Genomic DNA, 25,143 nt, shown 5'->3' with positions numbered 1-25,143 from the left:
TCTGCAGGCCATCTAGGTCAGCTCAAACAGAGCTAACTTTACAGTTAGATCAGAGGGGGCTTGGTTATCTGAACCCTGAAAATTTCCAAGGAGAGATTCCACAAACTCTTCTGAATAGTTGATTCATGTTTAACTACTCTGACAGGGAACAAGTTTTTGTCTTGTCCTCAATCAGGATTTCCCATGTTGCAGCTTGTGACTCTTGTATCTTCTCCTTTTATTGAGTATCTCCCACAATAGTCTGCCTCCGCTTTCCCCATGCCTCCCTATAAGGAGTGGACAGCACAGTGAGATGATGGCTTTGCCCTCTTTTCCCCAAGCTAAATGAAGCCAGGGTTGTTACTAATTCGATTAAAAATACTGGATAGATTTAAATTTGAATGTTTGTACTGTTTTTAAATTCTGAAAGCACTGAATTCCAAGAAGGCACTACTTTGCATTGGTCTTCGATGATTTATGTAATTGATCCAACAATAAAGATAATTGTACAAGAAAGTAGATCCTCACTTTCCTTTGCAGATCCAGCTCTTGGAAAGTCTGCAGGAATCCTGGACGGAATATGAAAATAATGTGCAGTGCCTAAAAACTTGGTTTGAAACCCAAGAGAAGAAGCTGAAACAGCAACAAAAAATTGGAGACCAGGCTTCAGTGCAGAATGCTTTGAAAGACTGTCAGGTAATGTCTACTTATAAATAATAATGTTCTCTGGCCAAGAGTTTGAAACAACACTTGATAAATCCATGTGAAATCTTTGTATTGGTGACATCAGTGACTCAATTCTTCTTGACTTCAGCAAAGGAGAGATTTCATTCCTACAGTGCAAACCATAAAAGAGAAGGAAGGAACCTAATGTCTCAAAGTTGCTTAAGACCAACTAAAGTCATTATTATTTTTACACTGGACATTTCAAAGCATACCAAGCATACTGAACTAGAAGACTGTCAAAGGAATATGTTGTCATATCTGTTTAGCCAGTCTTCTGGCTTTTTTCTGCCTTTTCACTACCTTTCCTCCACATCCCATTTCTTTTCCAATCTTTTTCCATCTCATATGTTCCACCTGACTATTCAGAATAAAAATGCTAGAATCCAAGGAACTTTTATGCTTTCATTCAGAAAGTGGGGAATTGCTTTTTGTTGGTTTTTTTTTCAAATATTTACTTATCCAGAAAAGGAGAGAGAGTCATGATTGTAATGTACAAAGTTGAGATGAGGCAAAGTGCAGCTATACATAATGCACATAAGTTCAAAACCACTACAGTTTTTCACGTGGAATTCATACAAGGATGACACAGCAGTGAACAGTATCACTGTTGTCTCTAACATCTTACTCAGAGTAGCACATATTTAAATAGTAAGAAGCTTACCTCTGAAGCTGTCAGGCCAGAGTAAAAGCTTACAGGTGTATAGGCAGAACAGATACCTTGGAATTTATAGACAAGGCCTCCACACAGTATCAGGCATCAAATAATTTTTGTTCAAAAGAATTTTGTCCTGACAGAGACCTCATAATACATTTCACATCAGATCAAATTAAAACTCTGTCAGGCCAACTGAATGCACAAAATCTTGGTGTTCTCAGGCCCATAAAAAGGAGTGAGGAAGTATGTTTATATTTATATGTCTCTCCTGCATGAATTTAATTAATGGGACAAATATAATGTAGCATTCATGTCTTTACAAAGAGAACAGCTGTAAACTCAAATGAAATATGTGAAAGAATTTGCTCTATATTCAGTAGCATATATAAACCCATCTTTGTTTCTGTAAGGGCAAATAGGATGATTAGGCCAGATATGTTAGGAGTCAGTTTTTTTCCTGAAATTTTAGACCTTAGTTTTCAATCTGTTTGAAGTGCTCAGTTTTAATTTAGGTGTCCTTATGGTTTCAGCACAACAAACCCATACAACTGAAGCAAGAGTAATTTAACATAGCCTGGCAAAATCAGCAGCCTGTACTTGGCTGGAGTTCAAAGCTGAAACTGATTTATCACCTTCTTGGTTCCTTTTGGTCAGGGAAGTTAGCAAATACACTTGGGGAGTTAGTTATGAATGGCAGGACTTTGATCAGCAGAGAAACAAATTATTTAAGAAATAACTGTGTCAGACACTCCCAGATATCCGGTTCAACTAGCACAAAAGCTGGAGTTTATTTATTAACCAGTGTTGGTCACTGATTAGTGTCATACTAATAGGTGAAGTCAACCGTTCTTTCCTATCATATGTTAGAAATAATAATGCATCTTTAATTCAGTTATGCGTTTTAAATGATGAATAAAAAAGCCCTTTTCAAAGAGAGCCAGAAATATTTGCTGGTCTTGGTGTTTAAAACTTTTGCCTATCTTACATTCTGAATTTTGGAGCAACCTTGTATGATATTAAATGACTTCTTTAAGTGCAAAATTCCACTTTTTGGGAAGTCAAATTTACTATGTTCAACTTTAGAAGTGTTTGTGTTGTTGTCAACTGGTTAAAAAATGATGTCTTACTCTGGCTTGCTCTGGAGTATGGTCATGGCTAGAAGTTTGAAGAAATGTGAAATGATACAGAAAAAAAAAAAGGCTGAGAATAAATAATGCCACAAAAATGTTCTCATAATTATGTATATAGACGAAAGTGTTGTATTTGTGCAGGGATAAATTCTGTTAATAACAAGTGTTTGCAAGACTGGGAGGAATTTTGCTCCAAATTCTTTCCCAACTGTCTACAATGTAAAGTCTCTTATGGCAGTGGTTCAGTTGTTATGTTTTGGGATTCATAGGGAGTGAAATTTATTGAAAGACGTGGGATTTCAGGTTGACCAGAGTTCTGTTGTATCCTTTTCTTTCTCTGTTGGTCTGTTTCTCTCAGTCCGGAGAGGATTGCAGAAAATTACAAAATAACACAAGGTCACACGGTGTGCTAGTTAATGTAGGGGTAACACAGGGCTGCTGTCACCTCACAGTCTGCTTTCTGTATCATCCTTACAGGCAAACACAAACCTGTGCTGGCCTGAAGCCTGCAATCCTCACTGCCCCACTCTGCTCAGGCTCAGGGTTTGTGCTGCCTCAGGCTCCAGAGCTTCTGTATGAGTCAGAGCACTGCAGGACTTTCTTGGATCTCCCTGCACCATGCTATGAAATTATATAGGTAGTTTCCCATAGGAATGGCTATTTTTAATGAGGTTTTTTACACTTACAAGAGAGCAGAAAATTATACAGAAGTTTAATGTAGAGGATGTGCTTCTGTTTAAATCAACAACAAACTGCTAGACTTTAAAGGGAACATAAAATACAGTGAAGTTGCTGATGAGTTGTGAATGCTTTGAGAATAAAAAATTGAAAATATGCCAGCATTTATTCTATTTTTTAAAATAAGGAGCTTATGGCCATCTTTTCTATATCAAGGTATTATTTAGCCAATTAAACAAGTAGAAATACTCAAGTGTCTCCTTGTTTTGTTTTTCTTTTTTTTTTTTTTTAGGAATTAGAAGAATCAATAAGAACAAAGGAAAAAGAAGTAGAAAATGTAGAACAGAGTGGTCTTTCTTTGATACAAAACAAGAAAGAAGAAGTCTCTTCTGCTGTTATGAATACGCTGAAAGAAATTAACCATTCCTGGGCCAATTTGGACCACATGGTAAAAGAATCCATAAGGGAAAATTACAGCTCTAGGAATCTAGGAATAAGGCATAGGAGGAGAGGGAGAATTAACAGGTGCAGCTGGTGGATTTCTTCTGTGTCATAGGGGAAGAGATTCTGAATTGTGTCCCTCTTTCCATCTCTCTAGCCATCAATTCCCAAGTTTGTGTGTACACTCCACATAAAATGGGTATAATATTTCTTGTTTCAACAATGCTTTTAGTCATTGTAATTGAAGCTTTTTAGATGCTTCCTGATATTTAGTGTAAAGGTACCAAATTATCTGTTAGGAATTAACTTCTCAAGCCCACAGGTCTCACAGTATAAGGAAGAGATCAGCATTAATTTTCAGCATTCAAGATTTGATCAACATCAGTCTCCCTTCTCAGGAGGAATGCAGTGTGTTAGTGCTAGCCTCTCTGCTGATTTCCATAGGCTGATTTCCTTCCTCAGGGATATGTGTAGTCTCAAGAAATTTCTCTTGATCCTGCTTTGGACTAAAGTAAAATGATTTTTGACATCTTTACAGTCTCTTCAACCTTTATAAAATGAAGTAGAACTTTATACTGTTCCTAGTGCAAGCCCAGCTGATAGTTGTACAAGACCTTCATTATCCAATTTAAGATTAGGCATGTAGGACAAGAGGCATGTGAGATCCAAAGGAAGAAAATGATTTAAACAAATCCCAAATATCTAGAATGCTTTTAATTTACTTTTGTATTTATTCCCCCCTTCTCCCAGGTTAGCCAGCTGAAGATATTATTGCAATCCGTTCTTGATCAGTGGAGCATTTACAAAGTGGCTTATGAAGAACTAAACAGTTACCTGACAGAAGCCAGATATTCTTTGTCCCGTTTTTATCTTCTTACTGGTTCTCTGGAAGCTGTGAAAGTCCAAGTTGATAAACTACAGGTGAAAAGAGTTAATTTTGTCTGAAATTGCATGGATGCAGATAACTGTAGATTTTGGCTTATAAGAAGTAGAAGACATACTGGCACATTAAAATCACATAACATTAAGACAGCAGATTATAAACATGAAACACATGCAATCAAGTTTTCATTCATAATCTAATGCAATTGATGCATAATATTTTGAAATGTTTCTAAATCTTGTAATTTTATTAACTCATGGTTTTGTTTTGTTTCATTATTATTCTACTTTAGAGCCTACAAGATGAATTGGAAAAACAAGAGAATAGCTTACAGAAATTTGGTTCTGTGACCAATGAATTGTTGAAAGAATGTCACCCACCGGTGACTGAAACTCTTACCAACACTTTGAAAGAAGTGAATATGAGGTAGAAAATGTCTTTGTGCTAAACTTTAATTTCAACAGCAAATCTGTATTTTGTTATTATCCAGTTTTCCATTATCCTTTTTTTTGTTACATTTTTTTAATTGAATTTCCTGGGGTCATGAGGGGTTTGTTGAAACAGGCAGGATTATTCCTTTTGCTGAGGACTGGAGTAAAACTCTCATTTACTGCTCATAACAAATGAAATACCTTCTCCAGCGAGCATTTGGACATTAGTGTCAGTAGTTTTGCTCTGTGCTTGACTGCTAACCAAGATTGATAAATACCATGCTGGAAAATAATACTGTGCTTGAAATTTGAGAACTGTGTCTGAAGGTTTTGTTTGTGGTGTTTCAATGGCTTGCATCAGCTTCCCCAAACTTTAGGCTGCTGTTTCTAGTTGTAGGAAGGCCATCACAGACAGGAAGATCTAAGCCCCTCACCAGTACCTTGGCAAACAGCTTCCCCAGCTTTGAATTCAGGATGAAAGGGTTTACTCAGATACAGGAAGGGAGGATCCAGAAGAAAAAAAGATAGTTTGGTGGAAAGCTGGGAATTTCTTTGAAAACAGAATCAAGCCAAATTTATTTCAATCTTTGTTCAGTCCTATCTTAAAAACTGGAAGTGGGAGGAGGGATTATTTAACCCCATTGAACAGTTTCAGTGATGGCCGGCAGAATTTTTGATCCAAAACCTTTGCTTTTCATCATATAATAATAATTGAGAACTACTGTGATTGGTAAGGAAACAATTAGGCAGTCTGGTAACTACCAAGCACATTTGAGAAAACATGTGTTCATGGTTGCTATTAGAGCAAAAAATTCAGTGGGGAATTATTATAGGAAAGAATTCCAAGGGAGATTAGATATTTAATTGGATAATAGAAATATAAAGATTTTTAATATGTCTGGGAGTATTTTACAAGTGAGTTACACAGAGCTTTATTACTTCAAATACTGTGCCAGAGTTTGAGGGGAAACGGCAAGAGAGGAAATGGTGTCTTGTTTACAGCTGTTCTGGGCCTCTTAGGCCCTCACAGGAATCTGCTACTGGCAGTGCATGGTTGGTCATGGATGCTTTGTCATGCTGAGGGTATTAAGCGGAAATAGCAGGAGGTTCACTACAAGTGTGCTGCAGCTCTGACCACCAGCATTAATAAACAGCGTCCAAGATGTAGCACAGATCACACACGTTGTGACAGCTCAGATCAGCCTGGTTTGGTATCGAAACAGAAATTTCTTGGTCTGGTAGTATTTTCACTGAATGTCTGGATCTTGATTATTACCAAAATTTTTTAAAAGTCAAGAGACCCTGGGAAACAGCAGAGAGAAGGAGGGACACGGATAGTTATTGTGGACTCCCAGGCTTCGATCTCTCATGCAGTCTCTTCCCCAGGTGGAACAACCTCATGCAGGAGATTGCAGAGCGGCTGCGTGCCAGCAGGGCCCTGCTCCAGCTGTGGCAGAGGTACAAGGACTGCTTCCAGCAGTGCTCCTCCACGGTCCATCAGCGAGAGGACCAGACCAATGAGCTCCTGAAGACTGCTACCAGCAAAGACATTGCTGATGATGAAGTTACTACTTGGATTCGGGACTGCAATGTATGTTCGGTTAAGCTTTGCAGCCTTTCTCAGCTCTGTGGGCTAAAATGAATCTCACGAGGCTCTCCATTGCTAAACTCTGTAGTTGGTATTTTGGAATCTTGTATACTAAGCTATCCCATGTTACTGATGCAGCCTAGGCATAGGAGAGGTAGCTTTATATCAGCTACCCAAATCTCATGTGTCTCTAAATTTTGATCCCTCCGTTAGTTGTTGTGATGTTGTTTCAGAAGCTTATATCTAAAGTCTTCTGTCTGGAGAAGGTGGATAAATTACATCATTTGATTCAGTCTTAAGTTCCTGTTTAATTAAGGTATTCATGCTTGGGAAGGTATTTCTACCAAGTCTTTTGAGTTCCTTATAATAGAAAGAAACTCAAAATCCTTTGACTATAGAAAGAAACTCAAAATCCTTTGACTATACTCCCGCTAATCAAGACTGTTCACATTTTCATAATGATGGAGATGTCTTTATCTTTCCTTATGTAAGGATGCCATTTACTCTGAAAGCTTGAGATTCTTCCTTTTTCAAGATTGTCTCTCAAGGCAGCAGGATAGTTTATCTTCTCTCTGTGCTTACATTTTGATTCTTTTGAGCTTAAGTTAACGTTAAGTGTCATTGACCAAAAAAATAAAATATGAATTGTCTTAATGTAAGCAAAACAATTGCAGTGAGGGAAAAAAAAATGTTAGTGTTTAAAAAATAAACATCTTCATGATCCCTTGGAGCATTTGCTACAATGGTCAGGCACCATTGTAGCAAATTGCCATGAACTGGCAATTTGAATTGTTTGGTTTAAACAATTTATTTCCTGATGTCCCATTCTTTAATAATTATGTTAGGCCATTTACAAAAGTTATTTTTTCAGCCCTCCTGGTAAATCATAGAAGGAAGAAAAGGGAGACCTACACCTGAATTAATTCACAGTGAGGGCTGCCACTACTTAGGGCCATCATGTCAATAAATTCAAAAGGGTTTTTTCAGCAGTTATTGCCTCATCAACAACTCAGGCTTGCTCAAAGATAGTTGAGCACTGTCTTTTTTCTGTTCTCTTTAGTACAGGTTCTTTGACATATCTTTCTTTATTCTTCAAGTCATACAGAATGTAACTGGAAGGTTTGATACTGAAATGCAGTAGTTGAAACAAGTTTTCCTTACAGTGTCTCAGTTCAGTCATTTCTTTCTTCCTTTAAATCAGGAGACGATGACACCACCAGAGTGTCAGGTTAACTATTCATGTCCATTCAATGTTTTGCTACAGGATGTACTCACAGATCTGAAAACAGCACAGGAGTCTCTGGTTGTTCTTCAAGAACTGGGGGAGGAGCTGAAAAGCCAGGTGGAGGCTTCAGCAGCAGCAGCCATACAGTCAGATCATCTCTCTCTGAGCCAGAACCTGTCAACCCTGGAGCAGGCTCTCCGCAAGCAACAGGCTGCACTTCAGGTACACAGACAGTGTTGGCAGTCCTCAAATGTGATCATCCTGTGGTCTCTGAAAACAAATTAGCTGAATCTGCCTGGGAAAAAGAGGGTAGTGTTACCTGTTAATCAGCTTTTCCTAGACTTCCATGGAAGCTAAAGCTGAGAGTAGAAAGCATGCTCAAGTCCAGCAAAGAGACCTTGTAAGAAGGTCCAAATTTTGAGAGAAGGGTAGCAAACCTCGTGCAGGAAAACATTTGTCTGGAATGCCAAGGTGGCTGTGTTTTCAGCACACAACAGTAGTGCTAAGAGCTGGATCCACAGCTACTGCTCCGCTGAATACAACCACTCTTCCACCTATTTCTTCAACAGTAAAAGAAATGGGAGATTCTGAGTATTGTGTGGAATTGATTTTTTGCTGTTCCTATTAATGTCAGTGACCAGAATGACACCTACCATTTGTGTCAAAGACTGTTTAGTAGATGTTGCCAAATTGCTCGTGTCACCAGGGACTAAAGAGCAAAAAAGGAGTAGAAGAATGTATTTCAAAGGAAACTATTTGGATGAAAAAGCCACAAAGGTAGCAGCTTCTGTATGAGAGAAAAGAGAACTTACTGAAGAAATCCAGCAGTGTCTGAGATGTGCTTATAATATCACTGTACTGTGATAAGACAAAACACAAGAAAAGGTTTTAATTTAAAATTGCAATGGGAGTTACTAGTTCTCTCTGCTAGCAATAAATTAAAGGGAGGAGTTTTTTTAATAAAAGAGAGTTAGAAATTATTATCTATTTCAGGGTAAGGAGACATGTATGCAGTTTGCTGAAATGTTGCCTTTGCTGTGATAAAAAATCCTCTTCTAACCTAAAAAATCCAACTAATTCCACAGTCTCCAAGCAAAGCAGCAGTTACAATGGCTCCTAGCCAATTCAACTGTTTGCAAATCTTTAAAAATAATAAACAGAAGTGTAGTGTCAATAAGGAGGCTGTGAAGCCAAAGTTATTAAACTGTGAATCCTTTTGTATTCAAGGCTGGAGTCCTGGACTATCAAACCTTTGCCAAAAACCTGGAAGTCCTTGAGACCAAGATAACAGAAGCAGAAGAAACATTGAAAGAACAGGATCCCAGTCACTCATCTGATGTCTCAGCCATACAGAGTAGAATGGAGCAACTCAAGGTGACTAAAGGAAGGAAATGCTGGGGTTGTTCTTCTGTTGGCCTGGTTATTTGCAGTGCAGGGTATACACAGATATCATATGTACATTCTGTAGGTGGTAAAGGACTACTACTCATGAGAAGTGTAAGACTGAGAACTTGAAGTTTGATGGCAATCAAGGAATGATTGTCACCTTGTCCCTGACAAGGTGAAAAGGGGCAGACAAACTGTACAGAATAAAATAAACAACAGATCAAAATGGGCATGGAAACTGAGCAGTTTTTGGAGATTTCCTTCATCTTGTTTTCCCCCAACTTTTTTTTCAGTTTATTCAGTTCATGTCTCAGTGGTATCTCATTTAGATATGAAGTAATTTATACATTTGGGTAACCTGATATACTGAAGAAACAGTCATTGTTTCCTCTCCATTTGAGGTCTTGCACTCTTCTTTTTATGGATCTCCTTTTTTCCCTCTCCTTTTTTCAGAGGCCATGACAGGAAGTTGCTGGACTTTGCCATGTAGGCTGTTTTTGTGATTGTAATCTTCTATAACTTTTCTATCAAGATTAAATATAGACAAAAGTCTACTTACGGAGTGAATTGAGTATTTCTGTACTGAAAAACAAAAACCTAAAAATAAAAAGTTGAATAATTTCAGTGGGAATTTACCAGTCTACAACTGAGGCTAAGAAACAAAAAGTCTCACTTATTTTGACAGTATAACTTCACGGCTTCAAACATCAGTGTTCTTCAGCTCTGAGCTGTAAATTCCCAATTGAGCAAAACACTTCAGTGCAATTTGAGTATACTTCTGTGCACACTTTTAAACATAAACACTAATCTTCTCCTGATCTGGGACCAGAAGGTGAAAACTAGAAATGCAGTTTTTTCCCTGGAGTAGAGATTTCTCACCACTTGGTGGCAACCAAGGCTATTCTAAATTTAACTAAGTGCTAGTTCACAATTTTCAAGTCAATAGTAACGTAACTTCCCAGTTAATCACTTCTATTATTTGTTGCAGAGTCAAATGCTGAAGTTCAGCAGCATGGCCCCTGATTTGGACCGTCTTAATGAGCTGGGTTACAGGCTTCCTCTGAATGACAAGGAAATCAAAAGGATGCAGAACCTGAACAGACATTGGTCTCTGATCTCATCTCAGACTACGGAGAGATTCAGGTGGGGACAAAAAAAGATCATTCTACAGTTTTCTACAAGTTAAAAAGTACACGTTTTGCAGAATATAGAAATGTTTCAGGTATTTTATTGACCAAAGTTTTTTTCCTTTGGTGTACTTATAAGTAAAGCCATTGAGATGAGATGCTCATTTTGCCATAAATTAACAGGACTTGAAACAAGTAGGACTGCTACTTTTCTAAGAATTGACTAAATAAATTCAATGAGGCAGCTGAGTGGGAAAGGTGTTACCATCTGATTTGAAATTACCTGAATCCATCTCTCTCTTTCAGTAAGTTGCAGTCTTTCTTGCTGCAGCAACAGACCTTCTTGGAGAAATGTGGGACTTGGATGGATTTATTAGTTCAGACTGAGCAGAAGTTGGCAGTAGAGGTTTCAGGAAACTACCAAAGGCTTTTAGAGCAACAGAGGGAACATGAGGCAAGTAATCATTTATATTTATGCATCGCTGAAACACATACTTTTTATACAAGGAAGGAATGCACATTCTTTTTTTGAATGATATAATAGCATGCCTTGAATTGTATTTGTGTGCACCATATGAGGAAAACTTCAAAACAGAAGCATGCAAATATGTCAATAGTAACCAGCATGGAGGAGGACTTGAGTGTCTGTGTATAATGCATCACTATGCCTATGAGTGTGTGTCCCCTACATTAGCCTACTTCAGGTTCGTTGCTACCAAGGAAACCAAAGCTCCTTTAAAAACCTAATGATTCTCATCCCACTTGGCTCTTTGCCTTCACTGACAACTGGAGAAAATCTCTGTCCTAATTTTGTTTTTTTTTTTACTAAATTATCAATGCATATAGCGTTTGAAAAGCATGTAAAAGGAAGAGTTTTCTGTTAAGTGCTGAGTTATATAATTCACCATGGGGCCTCCATTTGAGGAGGAGACATCTCCAACATTTCCATGGAGAGCAAACTGATTTGGTCTTTGCTGCATGCTAGTCAGTTTTTTTGTAACAAATCAGGAGCTAGCAGAGCTTTTACTGCAGGGAAAAACTGATTCAGAGTTTTTACTAGTACTAGATTCAGGGTTTATGATTCCTTTGTGAAGTCAAGTGGTGCACATTTTTTTCTCCACCCATACTGTTACTGCCAAGAATCCTGGTAAAGATCAAGTAAAAGAAGTCAATTTTCATACCAGAGCTCCCATGTGGCCCCAGTAGTTTCAGTTCCCACAACATTTTCAGCTGACCTTCCTCTAGACTCAGGCTGGATTACAGGAAGAGTTATGGCCTTCCCCCTCTCCTGCCTTTTATCTCACAGCATAGTGTTCGAATGAGTGTCTGATAGCAAAAAGTAATTCACGACCATTTTTAGCATACGTTTGCCTTAGCATCCAACTGCCTTTGCTTTCACAAATGTCATCCATTTCATTTCCTTTCATTGCTGCCAGCATTAACTGGACAGCCTCTGTAAGTTTAAACATCTCAGGTCTTTGAGATTTGAATGTCCAGAAATCATTAATGATTGGACAATCTCCTACTGTTGTTGTGTCTAGTCATAGCTATAATTGTTTGAAGGGAGTTAGGGCAATCTTCTTGCATTTGTTTGTCTTGAGATCTCAGCTTACTTCTTTCCTGAAACTCTGATCTGCACAGATGAACAATACCTGGGCACTCTGTTTAAGCCCCTTTTTTGCAACTGTAAAGTCATCTTAGAATTAAGATGATAAATATCTGTTTTTCTAAATACTGCAGTTCATCCTTTTAAAAGTAACCTGCTTTTATTTTTTTAACCTTACTTTTGGCATTTTTTATAATCAAAATGTATTCATTGCAAAATGTCGTTTTCTGTGCTTCCTGATAGTCACTAAGGGTTTTCTGTCCACTCCTTGTGGTTGAAAGGGTCAAATCTCAATTTGTTGAGATGCATTTTCACATTGTTTTGCTTTGTATTTTTGAAAATAATGAGAAAATACTCTGTTTCTACCTCAATTCCTAGAATAGATATTGAAATGCTTCCAGCTCTGTTATTGCCTTTCCAGTGAGTCAATAACTTTTCCTGGTTTCTTACCCGAAGAAGACCCCAATCACCTCAGTGGTCTTATTTAGAAATATCTTCCTGGTGGTGTTTACAAGGTGGATGTGATAACTTTTTCAGACATCCTGTGCTGACACTGATGTCTGCATCAGTCTGCCAGGACAATCTCATAATCACTCTTGCGCAGTTCTCCAGTACATGGGACAGGGGTTGGGACTCCCTTGCAGTGGGAATGCACTGAGACAAGCACTTGAGAAAATGCTGGCAGGGGCAGGGGAAGGGGAAGGTAGTTCCCTGCCAACTCAATTTTACCAAGTTTTTTCCCAGTGTGCTGGTGTTGTGCATTTCAACACTTGCTCTTCTTTCCTCCTCATCTGAACTCTTGTTTCTGTGATTCATAGTGATCTACATAGGAGAATAAATTTGGGTGACAAGTGGTTCCGAGGTCGATTACTCCAGGTAATGGAGTATCCCTCTTGTGTATAGAGTGTAAATATGGAAAGAAAGAGGATGGTGACCGAAATATCTCTACTTTTGTGTAGAGCTTGAGTACATCCACTCCAAGCAGAGCTCCTCATGCTTGATAAGCTTTTATTTCACTGGCCCTCCTAAAAAAGTATAAAATTTTCCCTTTTGAAGGAATTGGTTTTGCTGGTTTTTAGTTTTGCTTTCAGAATTTTGGAGGTGCAGAGGGGGGTAGGGCAGGAAAGGTTGGAGGTTTTGGGCAGGAGACTTGTTTAACCAGTTGCAGCCAGTCATGTTCTGTTTAGTCTCAATCTGGCAACAATGCTGGTAGATGCTGTTACCTCCTGTGCTTCATGTCCCCTAATTTGACAAAAATAGATGTGACAGAAAGTAAAACTTTTGTCTTTTAGCTCAGCTTTCTGAAATTCTAAGTGCCACATTATTGTGGCTTCATTCATGGGATAATAATAGCATTCAGTTTCCCTATGATTCAGGCTCAGTCAATGATAAGTGCCAAGGTATTCAAAGAACAGTATGAAATATTTCTGTAAAGAAATCAGACAACACCATTTCTTTCTATGAGAAATGTGTGACCTGAGTAGCACTTCAGAGTTAACTCAGTGATTCAGAGGGACAAAATCTCATTTTGAAAAATTACTGCATGATCTAGAAGACCTAAACTACACACAAAGTGCTTGAAGGATTTAAATGTGCAGGTGCCAGTGGGTGTTTTGCTGCCAGGTGCAGGTGCAGATGCAGGTACAGTCTGGTACAATCAAATCAAATTGGCATAATCACAATTTGAGCTGGTGGGACGCCATATAACCAGAGTGGAGAATAGTGGCTCTTGGTTCATGCAACAGTGAACTTCTATCAACTGCAAATACCTTCACTCACTAAAGAAAAAAAAATCAACCTTCATACCACTATACTTTTTCTTTGAATTTCTCTCTAAACCTTTTGAACATGGAGTGGGTCCAATGATGCCTGAGTGTACCATCACTGACGTAAAAATATTCCTGAAGAACTTTACATAGAGACATGGTCCATTACTAAAAGAAAAGATGATTTTAAAAATAAATTTAAGTAGTATGTACACTTGAGTTATGTTTGTTTAGGTAGTAATTGGGTAATTTTTTGTCTTAAGTAACATTTAAGTAATAAGAGGGTTTGAAAAGTATTGTGGAAGGTTATTATGTCATTATTATTTGTGGGGGAAATGGGAAAATAAAGATGAAAACTAAGAAGAGTGGAAAATTGTTTTCTAGCTCGTATACATAGCTGTGTATTTCTTTTAAAGCTCTGTTGGCAATGTAAATGTGTATTTAAAGTTTATGTAACACTATCACACATGGTCTGTGTAACAAAGCAAAAGTTTATGAAATTCTTAAACAGGTCAAAAAATAAAAAGTGACCTTTCTGTCCAAGCAAAAAAATACCCTATCTGGATTTTGTTGTAAATTATAATGTCAATCAACTGGTACTCTGAAACATAAAACCTAGCTCCCATTGGTATAATTTAGTTTTATAGTATTGGTCTTGAGGAACTAATAATTACTAGAAGCAGCAAGTACTTCTAAAATGAGAGTTTACAAGATGTTTCTATTCAGGTCATGATGAAACTCCCATTGAATTAATCTGAAATTAGATTCAATGCATGAAAATTTATTTTTATCAATGCATACGGACAGATTTAAAATGTGAGATCTTGTTTTAACATGCTTGTCTCCTCTCCAACAGCTGTTCCAGGCAGAGATGTTCAGCCGCCAGCAGATTTTGCATTCAATTATCTCTGATGGGCAGCACCTCCTAGAACAAGGACAGGTGGATGACAGGTAGACATTGCTGTATTCTTGCTGCTGCTGGTTATGTTATGGAGTTACACTTGGAGTAGTGGGAGACTTCAAAACAGAGGAAGTAGCAGATGGCAGTGTTCAGATCATGCTCTTCTGAAGTGGAAGTTACTGTTGCTGTGTGTAATTGTGTTTAAGCTGTTAATTAGCCAGATCTTAAGATATTGTTTAGAATGGTACAGGGCATGTGAATGCATTTGAGAATACAACAACCTTCTGAGGCTGCTTCTCTGACAAAGATTTGTCTTGGAATATCAAGCATGTTACATGTATATCTATTTTGATGTATTTTCAAAATGTCACTTCCACCAAAGGAGCCTGCAATGACACATTTAGTGTCACTACATTTGATTTATGCCACCTGGGGATTTTTTCTCTATCTAGGGGATTCCCTACTGCTATTTAAGAACACCTGCAGCCCTAGTGTGATGAAATAGGAATTCATTGTTACTTGGGATTTTATTTTAAATGCTTGTGGTCAAATGAATGAAAATCAGTGGAACACCTGTGGCTTCACACCTGTGCATATACACTGTCTTTGCTAAGGTTATCATGGTACTAAGATGAGCTGTTTATTAGAATATGAGAATTTTATTAGTGCTACATGTATCTTATGCCTGCTTTGAACTCAGTAATAGATCTAGGGGTGAATTGTGAAATCTTCATGATTTACTATGAATTTGACAAATCCAAACTGGCAAAACCTGTGGGTCTTCTTTGTGTATTTCTGAGAAGAAGGTAGAAGAGTTTTCTGCATTAAGGGTGTGGGGGTTTTAAGGTCTCAGTAATTGGATCCCTTCCGCTCTCCTAGTACATGAAGTTCTTACCCTCAGTCAGCCGTCATGAGACTTCAGTGCTTTTCTTTAAAGTGTTTTCTAATTGGCTGACATCCTTTTCCCTTCAATGTATTTTGTTAAGCAAATATATCAAAGTCTGAAGGTTACTGTGTATTTTCATGATTTGTCTCTTTGTAATAGGGATGAATTTAGTCTGAAGCTGACTCTCCTGAGTAATCAGTGGCAAGGAGTGATTCGCCGAGCCCAGCAGATGAGGGGGATCATTGACAGCCGGATTCACCAGTGGCAGCGCTACAGGGAGCTGGCCGAGAAGCTGCGCAAGTGGCTGCTGGAGATGTCCTGTCAGCCAGTGACTGAGCTGGGCAGTGTTCCTATCCCACTGCAGCAAGCAAGAGTGCTGCTGGATGAAGTGCAGGTATGTCCGGTGTGTTTGAAGAAAAGCGAAAGAAATCCCTGCCTTTTTTTACAGTTCTCACCATTGAAAATGCTCTTTAAAATGTCTTAGATTTAGCCTGTCTGCTCTGCCAGTACTTTCTTGGAACTGGCATAGCATCAGAAGTGTGGTGGAAGCAAAGGTGGAGCTCACAAAGAACATGACAGAGAGAAGTTGCTGGGCCTTCACTCTCAAGCTGTATTTGCTTCTGGTTTTGCTTTCAGCCAGTGTCACACTGAAATGGGCTTGAAAAGATAGTGGTGATCTGCTTGAGGAATGTATACTGGATAACAAGGATTCCTTGAGTGTCCATCTTCATGAGAGGTTAAGAGTATCTAGTAAGCAGCTTGGTGTCGTCAAGCTTTTTAGCTGGAAGATGGATATGATAATAATAACCCTTATAAGCATAACAGGCTCTAGAGGAAGTCTTTCTGTTTAAGAGGAATTGAGATACTGACATTAATGGGGAGAAAGAAGTCTTTCGTGTTTTCATGTCCTTGGAGAAATTTTCTAAAGGTCTGCTGCACTAAATGATTGTGAAAATGTTAGGGTAAAGTATTTGGGCCGTAACTCATACATGAGACAGGATATGCAGCCAAGTAAAGTACGGGCTTGAGAGTGAATTCTAATTAACTGTGAATTGTAATTAAAAGGACAAAGCTGACAGAAAACAATTAATATTTTCAGCTTAAAGAGAAGGTTCTATTAAGGCAGCAAGGGAGTTACATCCTCACTGTGGAGGCTGGGAAGCAACTGCTGCTCTCTGCTGACAGTGGAGCCGAGGCAGTCCTGCAGGCAGAGCTTACTGAAATCCAGGAGCGCTGGAAGATAGTTAGCACTCAGCTGGAGCAACAAAAGAAACAGCTTGCTTTGCTGCTGAAAGTAAGTGTGCAATTTCTTCTGTACTTCTTCAGCAAGTTTGTGGTTTCTCATTGTGAACCCTGGTAGAGGAAAGCCTTCTCAATGGGCACACACAAATACAGGAACTGCATTTTTAATACATGAACTAACAATTTCTGTTCACCCCTGAAACTGGGAGTGGTAATACTTCATAACAGGCTTGCATGTCAGTTGATATATTGTAACTGATATTTCCAGAATACTGCCAATAAAGTATATCCATGCCACTCCTGTTTTCAAAATAGATCAAAGATTTATTTTATTTTGCTCAAAAATTGTTCAAGTTTTACACATATTTGTATTAGGTTTGAGTGGCAGAGTTTTTCTAGGTGGAAGCTGCAGGGATGACTTCTGTGAGAAGCTGCCAGAAGCTTCCCCTGTGTGAACCAGTGCCAGCTGGGTCCATGATGGACCCACTGCTGGCCAAGGCTGAGCCCAGCCGTGATGGTGGTAGTGCCTCTGGTTTAGCACAGTTAGGAAGACGAAAAAAAATTCACTGTGGAGGAGCAGTTGCATCCAGAGAGTGGAGCGAGACAAGGTGACAGCAGAAACTTTGCAGACACCAAGGTCAGCGAAGGAGGGGGAGGAGGCACTCCAGGAGCCAGAGCAGAGATTGCCCTGCAACTCATGGTAGAGACATGGAGCTCTAAGGTGGAGAAATCCATCCGCAGCCCATGGAGGTCCATAGGGAAGCAGAGATCCACCTGCAGCCCATGGGGGACCCACACCAGAGCAGGTGGATGCCCAAAGGAATCTGTGGCCCCATGGAAAGCCCACACTGGGGCTGTTTTGCTGGCAGGACCTCTGACTCTGCATCAGACCCTTGTTGGAGTCTGTTCCTGAGGGTCTGGAACAAGTTGATGGAAGGGACTCTCTCCTGAGTAGTCTGTGAAGAACTGCAGCCCGTAAGAAGAGCTCATGGAAAAGTTCATGGAGGATTCTCTCCCATGGGAGGGACCCCATGCTGGAGCAGGAGGAGAGCGTTAAGAACATCACAGGCCATTGTTATGCATATCATATTATTTGATACAGCTAACTCTTCATCAAGATGATCATGAAATACTGCCATAAACTGGGGAAAAAAGCAAGGAGAGAAATACAAAGGCAGTGGTAGAAGGAGAATATCTTGAAACAGAAGACTTAGTTTCAGTACAATGGAAGTTTCAGTACAGATTCTGTGTTTTCTGATATCACACAACTGGCATTCTTTGGGGGCTGACTGGCTTATTAGAGATCTTTTTGTCTTAATAAAAGGCTTTAACAAGCAGGTGAGGCAGGTAAAACCATACTGTAACATGATAGGGTTTGTTTGTATTGAACACATTACAAATTTTGGAAAGTATACAAACACTAAAGCAGAGTGTAGCTGCTAGAATCCTGATTTAAAGAAGATATTACTGGTAGTTCAGTCTGTCCTGAATTTGCAGTTTCCCCAACCACTTTTTTTTTTCCACAGAGATTAATGCGCCTGAATGAAGCTCTTATCAAAGAAAAGTGGTGTGTTTAATACAGGCATTCAAGAAAGGAGGTGGAAAATTAATTTTGTCAGGGAGAGACCGCTGAAAAGATGGAGTTGGATCTAGACAGAATTTTAATAACAGAAAACATTGTGTATTTCTACTAACGGAAATCTACACACAAAAATTCTACACATTGTTACACATGACTCAAGCTCTGAGACTTTTAGTATGATTTAGAGGGAGTTTTCAGGGCATGCTATTTTTAGGCAAATCAACTGACATAACACAGATCAGAACTGAAGTTTAATAGACATTCTGCTTTCAGGACTGGGAAAAATGTGAAAAGGGCATAGGAGACTCCCTGGAGAAGCTAAGATCATTCAAAAAAAAGCTTTCTCAGCCATTACCAGATCACCATGATGAGTTGCATGCAGAGCAGATTCGTTGCAAGGTAATGCACTTCCTCTCTGTTGATTCTTGTCTCATCTTTTCCTGCCTTCTGTTATTAACTGGGTTTATATTACTGACCATGCAAACCAGTCAGACATCCCCATGACAAGAAACCTATCCCTGTAAGATATGGACACCATAATACCAGAGTGATCTCACCATAATGCGAATCCTTCAGAGTAAATGAAGATCTGATCAAAGTGATACCAGAACAGGATCTGAAAAATACTGTAGAAGGGCTTTATATTGATGTACTTTTATTGCAGAAATTCTAAACTCAAATATAAACTCATGGTATCTAAGCTCCTGGTTTGGTGCTTTTTGTTTGAGGTGAAGTGGCTATGGGCAAATTTAGACAACACTTTTGGGGTATATTATTTGCATTTTGGAAGTGGATTACAAACTTGAAAATATTTTCAATACAGAGAAGTCCAAACCAGTACTTGAACTTCCCAGATACCTTTGAATTTCAGAGAGTTGAGTAGTATCTCAGTTTGCAACTTCTTGTTACAAGGCTGATGTTTCATTCTCTATTAGGGAGTTAATACCAACATAACTCTGAAAATATTGGTACATTTGGGGTTGATGTTTTCTTTTTTTTTGAGATGGGGCTGAAACAGTCTGCTTGACACAGTGGGTCTACTCAGATGTGACTTAAATCAGTGGGTAACACTGATTGTTTCATCAGGTCACACTTGTCTGTTTCTTTTACATACTCAAATTTTTATTTGTTAGCAATCTGGTCCTTTTTCCTTGTGTTCCTCTTTTAAGGAGCTAGAGAATGCTGTTGAAGGCTGGACAGATGACCTTGCACACCTCTCCCTGCTGAAGGAGACCCTGTCTGTGTATATCAGCGCAGACGATATCTCAATCCTGAGTGAGCGAATAGAGCTCCTGCACAGGCAGTGGGAGGAGCTGTGCCACCAGGCAAGTACAGCACTGAGCACTGATGGGAGCAGCAGGCAGGCTACAGAAGTGTTGGGAGAAAAACTGAATCCAAGTGGCAGCTTTTCTAAAAGATTCATGTAGACACACCTGTATTCAAAAGTGAATTCTTTCTGAGTCAGGGGAAACATTCATTGACATATTCTTTTAGTTACTCCTAATGTTTCTAGATCTCTTCAACTTTGTAATGTCTGTGAGGTCGTATTTAAACAGCCTTGAAAAATCAACAGAAGAGTCACACTGTGAGCTGTGGGACTTGGCATGGCTGGCTGGGAGAAAACACAGAAATAATACAGTTACACTTTGCTTTGGTGGAAGACTGTGCTCAGAGAGGATGTCCCGTCCCCACTCAGCATTGCCCTATTGTACTTTCAGTTCTGCTGAAAGCTTCTCCTTCTTCAGACCTCAATGTCTGCAATTCTTTTAGTCTGAGGGTGACTTGCTTGCCTGCAAAATGATCTGAGGAGTATTGTTTAATTATTTCAGGTGCATCATGCTATTGGTATGCTTCTGGCCTCTGATTTGCACTCCAGGTAGTGGAGTCTTCCTTACCCAGCTTTTCAGATTATCCTGATGCCATTTCTGTGGTTCAGTAGAGATTGCAGTCCAGATGTGCTGGGGCTAATTTGAAATAGTTACTCAATGTAAAGTACCTGGGAAGGCTCCAAAAACACCCCCAAAATAGGAAAAATGCTTCACAGTTACCAGAACTTCTTATGAGTTGGTTGCATTTGAATGAGCAAACGTAGATACATCTAAATTATGATTCAGTCACGGCTTATGTGTTTATAGTAAAAGAAGGAGCCAAGTAAAGAAGTTTTGGACATGCTGAGTGTTTCAGGATGTAACCTAGTGCAACCCCTTGATGATCTGCTGCTGATTTCCGGAAAGCTGTCATCAAGCTTAGAACAAGGAAATGGGAGATCACGTGTGTGCCCCCGTTCCAGCTAATGCAGTAGTTAAAAAGCACATCACTTCAATTTGTGAAAGAGCTTCATCTTTTCAGCTGAAATTATGATACAAAGTCAGAAATCACCCAGATCACAGTGGGGAGTAAGTAGTTGTACCAATGTTTGAAACTGGAGAGATGACTTTGCTGCTCAGCATGTGCTGCTATTTTGATTTCAGTGTCCATTTTGATCTGCCACTGCAGTCTGAGATGGTACCACAGCTACAGCTATTTCTTAAACAAAGCAATGTTTTCGTTCCTTCTGTGTTAACTGCATTTGCTTGTTTGATGTGTCATGCCTATCTTTCCTGTCAGGGCACACATCAGTGTTTTGCAATCTCTCAAGGTGTCATGCCTATACACAGGAAAGAGTAATCTATGAAATTAGTGTATTGAGACTCAAGTGAAAAATTACTTCTGCAAAATACAGTGTATCTTGGATTTAGCTTTGTATTCATGTGCTTGTGCACAAATGGCACAGATTTTGCACTTTTTCCTGTTCTACATTTGCATCTCTTTTTTTTTATGCTTTGCTGAAGCATTTTTCTTTTTTATTTAATCTCCTAGACAAAAAATAAACTAATATATTTTATAAAATTTTATAAGTGAGAAAGAATTGTAGGAAAATACAATTTTTATCTTCTAATGAAAACTGTGGGTTAGAGACGTTATGAAATAAGATACTGACAGACTGCTGAGCTTAACGCTTGGGTGCCTTTCTCTGTGCATAGGATGTAGCTAACAGGAAATCTGAGATCAGCACCTACCCCTGAGCTTAAAGGCAGTCACACAAAGTTTTGCTGTACAACTCCAGTTTGTTTCAATGGCAACTAAGCTGCTGCAACGCTTTTTCAAGGCTAGAGGAATTCACAGTGGGGCACCAAGTGTTTTAAGCATGTATTAAATGCATTTGCTATTTTACACTCACTTGCTCTTTGCAAATGGTTTTAGGTCTCCTTGCGCCAACAGCAAGTTAGTGAGAGACTGAATGAGTGGGCTGTCTTCAGTGAGAAGAACAAGGAGCTCTGTGAATGGCTGACTCAAATGGAAAGCAAGGTGTCTCAAAATGGTGACATCCTCATAGAAGAAATGATTGAGAAACTTAAAAAGGTATAATGTACACTTACACACTCTTCTTTAACTGTTTACTTGTTTGTGAATTAGCTGAAATTAAGGTTTTGCCTTAGCCTGATGTGTTCTGGTGTTTGTGTTCTCTCATTATGCAGCATTTTCTTGTCTTTCTTGAGACAGAATGTCCCAGAATACCAGAAAATTAAGTGCAAAGTCAGAGGCATCCGAATGCTTTACTGAGTGTCCAGTCAGAGTTGCCAGTAATGAGTTAAATTATAGCTTATTTATAGAAGTCACTGTAGTTTGGGTTGTTTTGGATAGGTTTTTTCATTATTCTGGTAGTTGTTTTTGTTTATCCATCAAATATATAAGAGGTTGCCAATCCACTGTACCCATCAACTAAAAAAACAGCATTCACTGGTATTTTTGCACCATTCCTATAGTAGTGTAGAGTAGAATATATTTAGAATAAGTACGCTGTCTTCTGACTGCTCTTTACTGTGTAGGATTATCAAGAGGAAATTGCTGTTGCCCAGAAGAACAAAATCCAGCTTCAGCAGATGGGAGAGAGACTTGCTAAAGCCAGCCATGAGAGTAAGGCATCAGAGATTGAGTACAAACTTGGCAAGATCAATGACAGGTGGCAGCATCTTCTAGATCTTATTGCAGCCAGGTAAGACAGTTGTTTTGTTTCTGTTTTTTAATTGGGACAGATTAATATGCTGGATGTCATGCATTTAAAATCCTTTGTCGTCTGCCTTTTCATTGTAAATTCTGAAATAAGTTTATTCTTAACCATCAACACATTTCTGTGAAATTCACTTTCCTGTTTCACTTTATGGTGCAGGACAACATTTCTTCAAGAGTAATTTAAAAGCTTTGTTATAATATTATAGTGATGGTGGTAGGTTAACAGTTGGATTTAACAGTTCTGTGTTTCTACAGTATAGGATCAGTTGTCATCAGATTTAGTGAGTCTTGTTTAGTAACATCTTACTTTACATGGTGCTTAAAACTGGATGCAAATAGAGTTTTTCTAAAAACTTCTTGACAGGAGTCAAAACAGTGCCTTTGTAATTTTGGGTTTCAAAGAACAGGTCCAAAACCAAGTGTTAAGTTTTCTGTCAGATCATTTTTTTCACAGATGGAGAAGAGTAACTGCAGATAGATGTATACACACTGGGCTTAAAGACACTTTCTATTCAAGGTCAAAAGTATAACAGCAATTTTCAGAACTTAAAAAAATACAGGATTGTTGTTTGATATGTAAAAAAAATTATTTGTTTCAACACTTACTGTTTAGCTGTGCTACAGCCTTCCTTCCATTACCAATAATAATTTTCTCACAATTTTGCACTTCATGAATTACATAAATAGTTCATGTATTTTATAATTTAGGATTTTGTATCATTCTTGGGTGGGGGGACATGAGTTGCAATATTATATGCTTAAATTCTCTCATTCTGTTATCATGAAGTGCCAAGTCCTAGTTCTAAAATAATATATGTGAAATGTTATTTACTTTTATTTCCAGATTATTTCAACTTACCCTTCTCAACTGGCATGTTCAACATTATTGTATGCAATTAAACATATAATTCTTCACATTCCAGTGCTCACTGAAGTGAAAAAAACTCTGCAAATTTGCTGGAGTTTGGAAATAAATTGTGGAAATGTTTGATGCTGGACTATAAAAATTTTGGTAGTTCAACTGTATCTTAGGCTGGAAATCATTAAAACCCAAGCTGTTGATTAATGTATGCACAGAATGCTTGTATTGATCTCTAATTACCAGTGGACAAAAGGGTTGACCTCCCCAAGATAATTTTTTAGAAGGCTCCCAGAGGCCCTTTAGAATGTGTTCTTACAAATTGGCATCTGTTTCTGTTATGATATTTTGGAATTTTGAGTGTATCATATAACACAATTTTGGCTTCATTCAGCTAGTAAAGGCAGATTAGTTGTCCTGATATTGAGAATAAAATACATCTTTTCACATTCTGGATGCCTGACAGTATTAATAAATTATTAGAGCCTGAAGACTTTTCTGCAATGCTACAGTAATCCCTTGCCTGGAGCATTTTTCTTAGTGGTTTGTTTCCTACAGCTTTGAACTAATAGAAAGTGCTGTGTGAAAAAGCTTTAGTAACAAATATGGTAAATAATGTCCAGTCTGAGTCTTTACCTGTCAATTTTATATTGTGTGTTGAAACCTCTCCAGTCACCTGTAAAAGCGTCTTTCTTTGTCACATTCTGTTCGCTTACCCATTACTCTTAATTGCCCCTCCATTCAGAGGAGGTCTGTAACTACAGAAGTGTCAGCCGCAGAATTGTCTCTGCATCAGAGACTGCTGGGCTTTTTTTCCTTCTAGTACCTTGTAATCCTTTCAGATGAATTTTTGTGTCATGTCAGCCTCGTGAAAAAAGTTGCCATTGTTTACAGACAGGAAAAAGTGCCATTGCTGCAACTGCTCAGGCTTTGCAAAGAAGGTTTTGTCTGTGTTTTCATCCTTTCCCCTACCACTCCCAGTCCACATTCCTGGAGATCAAATCTGGCACATGTTGATGAATGCAAGTTTTATTTAGAAACATGACCACTTGTCACCATCCAGTGTCATGTTATCAAGCAACGGCTGGTAACATTTGTTTGGTGTGAAACACTTTCTGTACAGTACTGCTCAGCAAAGTGTGCCCCCTTTCCTCCCCCTGCCAAAAGAACAGTGTTTGCAGGCTTTGGGAGTGGAAGTTCTTCTTTTTAATACTGGAAAATCTCATGGTTGTGGTTGTGGAAGACTTGCATGCTGTGAGGATGGCGGAGGACAGCAGTGTGGATTCAGACCTCCCAGACTGTAACTGTGATATCACAAGGCAGGCAGCTATTTTTGTTTGCTTTTGATTGATACTATTCTTTCTGAAGTCTTGTCTTGCTGGGAAACTAACTGAAATACTGATATGTAGAAATCAGTACTATAGCTAGAAATTACTGTTTTCTGCTCAGTTGAAAAGCAGTTGACATTGATAACAGCATACTTTGTTTTACAGCTAGTACTTTTGGATCCTGGAATAATTTTTCCATAGTGTTGGAGACTTAGAACTGGTGATATCTGAGAACTAGCTGTGTGAGAGAAACTGTGGACTGATTTTATTGCTGTTTTCAAATACGAGAGCGTGTACACACACGAGAATAAACAGATTGTATCTGCCTGCTTGATGTTTGTGTCATCAAAGGGGCATGACTACAAGCAAAAGGCAGAGAGGGAAAGAAGCTGTAAAGTATTTCAGACTTAGCTTATCAAAGCCTGTCTGTCCTGTTCATATTGGCTGTTTTGATTGTACATTTGTCAATATAATACTTGAACTCAGCCGACATCATCTTGGATTTTTGATTCAGCTTCTCATTATCTTTTCTATATATTTAGCTGTTGTTCAGAATTCTAGAATTTCAGTCTTTAAAAGAGCAAACTGATTGGAGTAGTAAATATAACTAGCTTTACTGATGTCCTACTACACAGTAGTACTGTACTTTGGAAAATAAATACTTTTTTGCT

The 25,143-nt window shown here is 38.6% G+C and overlaps 1 protein-coding gene across 13 annotated transcripts in view; it reads left to right on the top strand.

Annotated features, from left to right (window-relative positions):
* The window catches only part of SYNE1 (spectrin repeat containing nuclear envelope protein 1), a 294,687-nt gene that overhangs the window by 225,868 nt on the left and 43,676 nt on the right, over positions 1 to 25,143 (top strand). For all 13 annotated transcript variants that reach the window (XM_063390127.1, XM_063390128.1, XM_063390126.1 and 10 more), the window contains 16 exons: positions 520 to 675; positions 3,461 to 3,616; positions 4,360 to 4,530; positions 4,785 to 4,918; positions 6,310 to 6,514; positions 7,776 to 7,958; positions 8,964 to 9,110; positions 10,111 to 10,265; positions 10,556 to 10,703; positions 14,478 to 14,572; positions 15,568 to 15,802; positions 16,508 to 16,702; positions 18,506 to 18,631; positions 19,402 to 19,557; positions 21,476 to 21,634; positions 22,102 to 22,268. In XM_063390127.1, the coding sequence (XP_063246197.1) occupies positions 520 to 675; positions 3,461 to 3,616; positions 4,360 to 4,530; positions 4,785 to 4,918; positions 6,310 to 6,514; positions 7,776 to 7,958; positions 8,964 to 9,110; positions 10,111 to 10,265; positions 10,556 to 10,703; positions 14,478 to 14,572; positions 15,568 to 15,802; positions 16,508 to 16,702; positions 18,506 to 18,631; positions 19,402 to 19,557; positions 21,476 to 21,634; positions 22,102 to 22,268 (2,588 nt within the window). The remainder of the gene's footprint in view (positions 1 to 519; positions 676 to 3,460; positions 3,617 to 4,359; positions 4,531 to 4,784; positions 4,919 to 6,309; positions 6,515 to 7,775; positions 7,959 to 8,963; positions 9,111 to 10,110; positions 10,266 to 10,555; positions 10,704 to 14,477; positions 14,573 to 15,567; positions 15,803 to 16,507; positions 16,703 to 18,505; positions 18,632 to 19,401; positions 19,558 to 21,475; positions 21,635 to 22,101; positions 22,269 to 25,143) is intronic.

Source organism: Prinia subflava, chromosome 2 (assembly GCF_021018805.1).
Source record: "Prinia subflava isolate CZ2003 ecotype Zambia chromosome 2, Cam_Psub_1.2, whole genome shotgun sequence".
Taxonomy (NCBI): Eukaryota; Metazoa; Chordata; class Aves; order Passeriformes; family Cisticolidae; genus Prinia; species Prinia subflava.
The sequence above is the reverse complement of the archived record's forward strand: the minus strand, read 5'-3'. Positions and strand labels throughout refer to the sequence as shown.